The 10,551-nt window shown below is 40.1% G+C and overlaps 1 protein-coding gene across 1 annotated transcript; it reads right to left on the bottom strand.

Annotated features, from left to right (window-relative positions):
- Nucleotides 8,738-9,988, bottom strand: LOC8068193 (peroxidase 5). Its single transcript, XM_002439189.2, has one exon. It carries the CDS (start codon nucleotides 9,935-9,937, stop codon nucleotides 8,906-8,908), a length of 1,032 nt encoding a protein of 343 aa, XP_002439234.1. The 5' UTR covers nucleotides 9,938-9,988; the 3' UTR covers nucleotides 8,738-8,905.

The following is a 10,551-nucleotide window of genomic DNA, read 5'->3' as shown; positions in this document are numbered from 1 at the left end:
CATCTCGCTCTATATCAGGTAGCTAGTACCCATGTCTCACATCCTCAATCTATATGGACACTCTATAGGCCCATACTTGATCAATGCGACCATGCACGGAGGAGCCGAGGACGACGACGACGGCACAGTCAGACGTCAAATCCATTTCCATGCACGGCCGCATCCATATTACCTATCCTCTTGTTCCTTCTGTGTACTTGTACTTGTACTTGCTTTGGCTGTTTGATTCATAAATCTCAGTAGGGGCCTTGCCCCACCTATTTGCTCATAAGAAAAAAAACTATCATCTTGATTTTTCTAGCATAATACTCACTTAGTTCCTGAATATAGATTTTTTTCTAGACTTGTTTTAAGTTAAAAAAATAAAATTTTAATCAAATTTCTAGGGAAAAAACCATCAAAATTTATAACATCAAATTAATGTCATTAGATATACCATAGAAAATTATTTTCATAATATGCTAAATTTTTTTTTGGAGAAGTATAATATGCTAATTTTATATTGTAGATGTTATTACTCTTTCTTATAAAGTTAGTCAAACTTATGATAATTTGATTTGCAAGTCTTTGGGAATTGATTTTTATAGAGATGAGGGAGTACGTAATAGTTCACTAAGACAACGTACACAAAGCAAGGAAATAATTGTCTCTTTCATTTGTCCTAAATCAATCTATTTTAAGTTTGACCAAATTTATAGGAAAAAACCAATAATATTCTTTTTACATCATATAAGCTCCATCAGAAACATTATGAAATGTATCTGTACAACTTACCTTTTTGGTGTGGTAGAAGTTAATATGTTTTCCTATAGTGTTACCCAAACATTAGGTAACTAAGGGGGTGTTTGGCACGGCTCCTCACGAGGGGCTCCTCTAGAGGAGCCAGAGCCGTTTTGGAGAAGTCATAATTTGTGGCTTCGTCAAAACGGCTCCAGCTCCTCAGCTTTTTACTTTAAAAACGACTTCTCCAGAAAAATATTTGGTAGGGCTTCTCTGAAGAAGCCGGAGCCGAACAGAAGCCCTGCCAAATAGAGGATACACACACACTATATATTTTGTGACAAAGAGAATATTTATAGAAAGCAAAATATATCGAGTAATTTTGTATTTCCCTTGATTAGGGGAATCAGCATGCATGTTTTTTTAAGGAATTTCCTCTCCCGCCATGGGGATGCGAAAGAAGTCTTTTGTTTTTCTAGTATAGATTCTTTAATTTATTTTTGAATAATTAAAAAATCGGGAATCGCTCTGTATCTCCAGTGATTAGGAGAATCAGCATTGCATGTTTTTAATATCCCCATGATTAGGGAAATCCCGAATCCGCATGCATGTTTTTACAGGAATTTCCCCTCCATCCATTAGGTGATGTGGAAGAAGTATTTTTGTTCTCTGGATCTTTAAATTTATCAAGTAATTATCAAAATTCAAAAAATCAACAACTCAGATTTATTTGAGATAATATCTTCTACTACCTCTATCTTAAATTATAATTCATTTTGACTTTTTTTTGGTATATAGAGTTTGCTATATATCTAGACTATATTATATTTAGATCATAACAAAATAGACCAAAAAAATTAAAGCAACTTATAATTTGGAATGAGGTAAATATATATAGTAGGTAAAGGGTGTATCTTAGCATCGCCATTATTATATTTTGTATCTGACCACGCGGATAGATCATTTGTAGTTATTTTCACCCCGCGTGGATTGACCACTGACAAACTGTACATATATGCCCCCAAATAATCAGTTCCTAGGGGGGAAAAGGTGATTGATGCTTAAACCACTTTGTAACAACTGATGCGTAACAAAGCTATCATTGTGCCTAAGCTAGCCAACTAGCTAGCTGGATGGTGAAAGTGGCCAAGGTTTTCTCAACCAATTTGTTGCTTGGACTAATGTTGCAAGTTGATGTACATATGTTGCTATAATAAGTATATAAATATACAAGCTTTACAGCCCATGGATCGGAGCTCACTGATTGAGCTTGTTAATCTAACAGACCGACCTGCACTTTGAGGTTGGTGAATCTCCTTTAGTTTCGCCTGCCGTCGTCCCTTCTGAATATTGCAGCAGGTGAATCACAGCGTAACGAGTCATCGCGCATTACAACTACCTGCTCTCATCGCATCGGCTTGCATGATGGCGAGATGATATATATATTTGCAGAGAACGGGAAGACTAGTTGTTCCCAGGTTGTGTATCAGTATCAGGATACGTATCTGATACTCTCAGATACGCCAATACGCCTACGATACAGTAGTATCAGGAAATATCATCGATAAAAATAAATAAATTTAATCATACTCGCCCGATACTTCTGATTTTTTGGTATATTTATATACTTATTATCGTCTAGGTGTATCCTTGTTTTTGAAAAAAATACTGCATCACACCGTATGGCCATATCCGTATCCATGTATCAGTATCCTGTATCGGTGCATCCTGCTAGGTGTGTGTGTGTTTTATATGTATAAAAAAAACTCTGTTGTACAGTACCAGTTTATGAATTTGGTGAAGGATGCTGCTGTCTTGTTATTTCTCAAAAAGAATCCAGGAACTTTTTTTTAAAAAAAAAACTCCAGAAACTTGCGTTGACTGTTCCTTCGGCCGGGTTCTGTTCAATCGATCGAGTTGCCAGAATGGCTGTCGATGGTCTCTGAAATCCTCCTCCACGCGGAGGCCAAAGTTGGTCGATCCGGCGACCGGTGGCGTGTACCAGCCATGTCGATGTAGGTGTAATGGTTTGGTAGCAGGAGAGAGACATCTTAGGCTGACCACCATCACCAAACAGTGGTTATATATAGTACTACTACGCAAACGAGACTAAAACTTGTTCACCTACCAAAACCACACCACCACCACAGGTCCTTTTCTGCACCAACAACATGTGATGTAGTAAAACTCTTACAAAGCTCTGCATTTTTCTGCATGATTGGTCTCATTTCATAGAGAGGCCAAGAACCAAGATGGTGACTTCTTGATGCGGTGGTGACACCTCACAGGAGCACCTAACTACTCTTAGGGCCTTGTTTAGTTCCAAAATATTTTAGGAAATAGACATTATAGCACTTTCGTTTGTACGTGACAAATATTATCCAATTATAGACTAGCTAGGCTCAAAAGAATCATCTCGTAAATTACAGACAAATTGTGTAATTAATTATTGTTTTATCTATATTTAATGATCCGTGCATGTACTGCAAGATTCGATGTGACGGAGAATGTAAAAAATTTTGCAAAATTTTCTGAGAACTAAACAAGGCCTAGGCAAGGCACTCACCTACCCACCAATAAGCTTGGAGACATTAGCACTCACTTATGGCCATGGGAGATAGATATCAGGAGGCCGGGGGATGCAGAGAGATTCTGAATCAGTCTCACCTACCACAACAAGATTCATCCCTGCGCTTTGTGCGTGCATAAATAAATCCATGAACAGAACAGACATGGAAACCTCAAGAAGGCCGGCTTTGTCTAGTCATCACTCGAGCTGACATCGACTCTCACTCACAACTAATGCGCACAAATGAAAGTTTCTTTTTGCTAGTGAACATAAAAAGGTTTTCTTTTTAGGAGCAATGCACACATGCAGCTTTCATGGGGCTTTTTTTCTCCCATACATTTTTCATTCATTGGCATCACTGAAATTGCTCCGTATGGCTGGTCTCCAGCTAGCGATTAACCTCGTACATATGTATATATGATGCTTCACCATTGCTTAATACCTGTCTGATTCCAATTGCAAGTCATTTAAGATATCAACACGGTTTTCCAAAATGACGCATTCACTTATAAGTTTGGTAAGTACCTAACCTTCCTTTGAAATGTTCCTCGCACTATATATGGACTGTTTCTATCAAATAGCGACTTGGCGAGTGTCACCTGTTGCACACACCTCCCTTGGCTATCTGAGTGTCCTCTGCTTTCTATCTCTTCTTTTAAACGAATCAAGTAGGAGAGCCACCAATTTTATACTAAAAGTAAGAAGTAAACAAAAACCTTTTTTTGGGCGAATGAAGTAAACAAAAACTAAGCAGTACAACAAGTGGAAGAACAGAAAGAAAAAAAAGGCTACAACACCAACAAGTGCCCTAACACCAATTTCGTTCTCCAAAGCATTCCCTAGTGATCTATCTAATACAACATTCAGATGGGAAAGGGATTCTTAAATCTCACATACCACACATGATTCATATTCTTTGTTACCAGTGTTGATTGTTGCCTCAGCTCGCTGCATGCACAGAGAAGACATCCTCTGCCCACCCCTTCTCCTTTCCCCAATGGTGCATAAGGCCAGTCTCAATGTATGTTTCATGAGAGTGTCATGCACATTAAATAGGGTGTCACATAAGCAAAATTGCTGACTTGGCAGGGTTATTAAATGAAGGAGTTTCATCATATGAGAGAGAAGTTTTATCCCTATGAAACTCCTGTGGCTCGGTTACCTAGTTTATAGTCTTGGTAACTGTGTTATGAAACTATGCATTGAGACTGGCCTAACCCACATTTCTCCCCCTTTCTCTCGAGCTCATCAACCCCAGCGAAGTTAGGGATGTGAGTTGGGTTAGTGTTTTCTCCTTAGCCTTTGCCCTTTGCACCAACATTTTTGGCTGCAACGATGACCTTGCTAGCGGACTTGGTAACCCGTGTTGCCCCAGTGAAGATGTATATGGTCTTTGTGATGGCATAAGTACCATCAATCCGAGTTTTAAATTTTGAATTAAAAATTTTCAGCCACCCCAGAAATTACTGACTCACAAAATTTGGCTAAAATTTCTCCGAATTTTTCTGGAAACTTACAAAATAAGTATGTATTTTTTTCTAAAAAAATAGATCTAACAAATATTAACATGATTTATGACCGCACACATCTATTGAGTAGAAGAATATGCATCATAGACAATAAAAAAAATGAGTTTACAGTTATATAGCACATGTATTAGTGTATTACAAAATTTTAAAATTTTCTTTCGTCCACCACCAGAATTACCGAAATTTGCGAATTTTTGGTGAAATCTCACCAAAATCTTAAAACCTGGCATGGAGCAAGACGGCGAGCGATGGCCGACGGGTGGCACTAGACGGTAGTAGATTTTTGTCGAGAGTGGGCTCCTCAGTTTTTGGGGAGCCGGACTAGGAGCGCATCGCAAGGCGAGCTGCTTTCTCGGGCCTACATAGGAAGCTCCGGCTTGCTTCCGCAGTTCTGCTCGTGACCTGATACAAATGCTCAGACAGCCCTGTGCTCAGAGTATCAGGCCTCCAAAAATTTTCAAGATTTTCTATCACATCGAATCTTTATATGTATATATGGAGTATTAAATATAGATAAAAATAAAAACTAATTGTACAGTTTGCCTGTAATTTACGAGACGAATCTTTTGAGCCTAGTTACTCCGTAATTAGATAATAATTATCACATACAAACGAAAGTGTTACAGTAGCCAAAGCTAAAATTTTTATCACGAACTGAACAAGGCCTCAATAGCAGAGTGTTCATATGGGATCGTGAAGGCAAAACATATTTCAGCAACTTAGCTTAGAGCATCTCCAAAAGTCTTTCTAGATCTCACTATCTAAATTATTATTTGGAGAGTCATTTGTATAAAAATCGTCTTTTAAATCTTTTCACTCTCCAACAGTTTTTATATATCTTGTGCGCACTTTAGAGAGTTATTATCGTCTTCTATTTTTAGCTAGCGAAAAAAGTAGAATAGAAGATGAATATATTTAGACGACAATAGGGTAGTTTTTCACTAAAATAGCTATTTCTAGCATTCCGTAAGTATATGGAGAGTCTCTTAGAGATGCTCTTAATGTTATTTTAAAAACTTATTTTCAGTGATATATGACATGGGATGTTTTGCAAATTTCCTTTAGGGATAAATGACACTTCCCAGACTTTTGCATTTCTCCGTCAGTTTCCAAAACATTACGTATGTGAATGAATTGTGAAGAACACGGACACACTTTTTTTTAAGAACCGTACACGGAGCATTCGGTCCAGCTCGGCTCACATTTGGGCCGTTCTTAGATTACCAGAAACACAGGCCGTACAACCTCACAGGATATTGGGTTGGGCTACTCATCTACCTTTGGGCTGAGCGAACAGCAATGATTGTTCCCTATTTCGCCCAAAAAAAGAATTGTCATTCCTCTCTTTAAATATTTTTTAAAAAAATTATTTAAGGATTTAACGATACTATTTCTTTCAATAGTAGTAGACGACATGTCCGTTGCAATGAGATGAACATGATAACTTTATCAGTTTTAAAATGTGAGTCAATCTTTCAAAGATGCTCAAAAGAAGTGAACTGTGCCTAGTTTAGTTGGTTAGATTCTTTGTGGTGGACCTATCAAATCGGGTTCAATTCCTCAATTTGACAATGTGTTCATAGGTGTAAGTATGCGTACGTGTTGTGAGTTTCTGCGTATGTATTTATGTAGTTCGCTAAAAAATTGCTCAAAAGAATAAGATGTGTGTGCTTATGTTTATATTTATATTAAAAAGATCCTATTATTAATATAAAACAATAAAACACGCTTCGCTTCGGACTACTAAAAACCACAACAGGTGTTACTTTAGGACCGTAATTGTGTCGCTCGTGAGATGGTCGTCCTTCAAAGCGCTTGCTTGATGTGCTTCTAATTGTACTGTTGTGTACAGTGCCGGCCCTGAATTTTTTTTAGGCCCGGGGCGGAAAAAAAATCTGGGCCCTTTATACATTATTAAGTTCTCAAAAACCAAAAAAAAATTTAAAATTTTTCATCACATCGAATTTTACGGCACATGCATAAAACACTAAATGTAGTCAAAACCAAAACTAATTACACAGTTTGCCTGTAAATCGCAAAATGAATCTTTTAAGCCTAGTTAGTCTATGATTGGACAATAATTGTCAAATAAAAACGAAAGTGCTTCAGTACCTAAAACAAAAAAATTTAGGAACTAAACAAGGCTTAAGGATTTTTTTTTGGTTTTAGCTACTATAGCACTTTTATTTATATTTGGCAATTATTGTCCAATTATAGACTAACTAGGCTCAAAAAATTCGTCTCACAAATTACAGATAAACTGTGTAATTAGTTATTTCTTTTATCTTAATTTAATGCTCCATGCATGCGTCTAAAAATTCGATGTGATGAGAAATCTTAAAAAATTTTAGAAACTAACAAGGTTGTAGTTGTTGTTATTCTAGAATAAGGGTCTGATTGGTTCCCCTCGCTAAATTTTAATCATTTTAATAGCTAAATTTTCAAACACACTGACTAAAAAAGAGCTAAAATAGTTTAGTTACACAAGTCACCCAAGAGTAGCTAAAATAGTTTTAGTTGGCTAAAATTTAGCAGGGGGAACCAAATAGGGTCTAAATATTCTACATCGTAAGCCAAAACTAAGTAGAAAAAATATTGAATAGTATTGAACAACGTTGAATATCATTGTTTAATATAATAGTTCGGAGGTGTAGAATAGTACTTGTATATATATACTCATAAATACTTAACTCTACATGCAAAAGCAATATTCATATGCACCAATTCATATAAATATACAAATACATTAAAGATTATTGTATGGTTTGCATATTTGGGGGTGGGGCCCTGTTTAATTGGGGGCCCAGGGCGGCCGCCCCGCTTGCCCGCCTCCAGGGCCGGGCCTGGTTGTGTAGTGGCTACAATTTTTGCTAGATAGCAGGTTAATGGAATCACATTGGTTCCTTTATATATATGTAAAAAAACACAATTGCCAACGTTACACAAGGTGGGTTTAATTTTGGGTTCCAAAGGTTCTCTTGGCTCAGAGGGGCTGGCCTTGATAGGCAACATATATAAGGGCACTCACGGTAGGCCGATAAGCTCTTTTGACTATCCACTGACTCCATACTTAAGTTATGCTGTAGTAGCGCGCTGCATTCACAGAATTTGGTCATAGCAGCATGGTAAAAACTGGAGGCTGTGGTCAAGAAATTTTTAATCCACGTGCATGAGTGGCGGTTTAGTCTATGGATTGATAGTCATTGGTGTGTGTCGGGAAAATAACATATTATAGACCGTGCTTTAATACATAGGTTAGAAGTGATCTCAAGATGGGTTATACCAACTCGATGTAATTATTTTGAGTTCATAAGATGTTTTGTCAATGAAAAAAAATATGTAATATAAAAGTGCGAGGTTAGCATGATATACATAGGACAACAGCCTGCATATGGCACTTTGAGACCAGCAAGGATAAGGATAGGAGAAGCAGGTTGTGCTGGCCGACGAGGGCAAACGTGGAAGAAGCACCGCGATGAGCTAGAAACGGCAGAAGAAAACATGATGGCTGATGGATGCAAATGAAATGCTTTGTCGTCACCGACTCATCGGCCTAGAAGAGCTTTGGTTTCAGTCGAGTGTGACGTATATCTTAACTCGTTGGAAATATGTGTTTGTCGTACTATATTGTAATGATCACTTCTCCTATATCTAACATATAATTTTGTGATTGTTTGGCTATTTTTTTTTATAAACTATCTCTTGTGAATTGCACTTTAATTGTGTTAGTAATTGTAAGATTGTAACGAAACACAAGGCACTGTTTTCTTCATTTAGTAGTAGTACTACTATATACGCAACAAAAATGTTGATAATAAAAACTACGACTCTCCTAGTTCTAGATTATAAATCTTTTTTTTTTCAAATATAAACCTTTTGATATTGCTATTGTATATCTAAATATACGTTATGTCTAGAGTAGAAAAAACAAAACCGAGGTTTTTTTTGTTTTGTTTTGTGAAACTGGAACAGAGCAGTACTACTTCGCAAACACGCAAGTGCGGTGATCGACGTGCCACTCCAAATTTGTCCTTTATTACAGCACTGACTGTTAGCTACTACATTTCCACTTATATATAGTAAGTAACTAGTGTGGGTTGACGACGAAGCACTTCTCCCTGATCTCTCCCTCATCGCCGGTGAGCACCTGGATCTTGCCCATCTTCACCATGGCCTTGGCGAACTTGACCTGCCATGCCTTGTCGACTGCGGCGTTGAAGTGGACGATCCCAGCCGTGCAGGTGCTGTCGAGCAGCGTCTTGTCGGAGACGAACAGGCCCTTGTGCGCCACCACGTTCTTGAAGTACTGGTTGTCGAAGGTCGCCGGCGTGACAGGGTCCTGCGGCACCACCGCGGGGTGCCTCTTGCCGTCGCTGGACGGCCATGGGCACCGCATCTTGAGGTGGTCGGCGTAGGCGACGTCGAGCGACGGGTCCGTCCGCCCCAGTTGCCCGCTGAAGTTGTAGAGCCGCTGCGTGAAGGAGGAGCAGTGGGAGCGGCCGATGGTGTGCGCGCCGGAGAGCGTGACCATGTCGTCGGCGGTGAGGCCCTTGCGCTTGAAGCTCTGGATGAGCTCGGCGACGTCGTCGAACGGTGCGGGGACGTTGCTGTCGAGCACCTCGTCTTCTCTGGACACGCGGCCGTCGCGGCGTCCCGAGGGGACCTTGTAGTCGAGGCCGCCGGCGAGGTAGGCGCCGTCGCGGGCGGCGAACGCGACGATGTCGGCGCAGGAGACGGTGCGCGGGCAGTGCGCCTCGAGGACGGCCTTGGCGTCGTCGACGACGTCGAAGCCGCGCATGCTGGGGTTGTTGGCGACGGAGTCCTTCTCGGCTTTGTTGCCCGGCGTGGAGTTGATGAGGATGGAGGCGTCGCAGCCCCGGACGAAGCAGTCGTGGAACTGCATCCGGATGAGCCCCGCGCCGACGCCGGCGTCGCGGGCGACGCCGCGGCGGACGGCGTCGCGCACGATGGACTCGGCCTCTGGGCACGAGTGCTTGTAGAAACCGACCTCCAGCGACGCGTGGTGCGAGGCGTGTGCCGTCGTCGTCGTGGACGCCGCCACGACGACGACGACGAGGGCCGCCGCCCATGCAAAAGCCAGCCATGTCGAGCGGCTCATCGTCAGCAACAGTGGATTGTTGATGGAGAGTAGAGGTAGTTGTCTGTTGAGGAGACGAAGGTGTGTATTTATACAAGAGAAGCTAGAGAGCTCTAGAGTGGCATTATGTGTAGCAGTTGGAGGATAGTGTGTGCATGGACGCATTGTGTTCGTGTACCCAGTCACCAACAGTTTTAACCTTGTTTTAATTAATATAATCCCACGAAATTAAGAGCCGTACCGCGTCAGTGGAATTAGTATACTCCCTCCGTGGCTGAAAGCTGTAATTTCTAGAGTTGTCCTAAGTCAAACTTTTACAACTTTGACCAAATTTATAGAAAAAAAAATGCTAAGATTTATAGTACCAAATTAATACTATTAAATTTATTATAGAATATATTTTCATAAGATACTTATTTTATGTCATAGATATTGATACTCTTTTCTATAAAGTTGGTCAAAGTTAGAAAAGTTTGACGGACACGGATTCTAGGAGTTGAAGCTTTCGAGGACGGAGGGAGTATTTGGGTACTTGATTGACAAGTTATGATATGGAGTGGAGAAAACTGAAACTTGTAAAAAAAAGGGATAGGTTGTGCATGCATGGAGAAGCTACAAGAACTACTAGTACTAGT

This window comes from Sorghum bicolor, chromosome 9 (genome assembly GCF_000003195.3).
Source record: "Sorghum bicolor cultivar BTx623 chromosome 9, Sorghum_bicolor_NCBIv3, whole genome shotgun sequence".
NCBI classification, from domain to species: domain Eukaryota; kingdom Viridiplantae; phylum Streptophyta; class Magnoliopsida; order Poales; family Poaceae; genus Sorghum; species Sorghum bicolor.
The sequence above is the reverse complement of the archived record's forward strand: the minus strand, read 5'-3'. Positions and strand labels throughout refer to the sequence as shown.

Coding starts and splice junctions, on each gene's coding strand:
- LOC8068193 (XM_002439189.2), bottom strand. CDS start 9,937: ATGAGCCGCTCGACATGGCTGGCTTTTGCATGGGCGGCGGCCCTCGTC.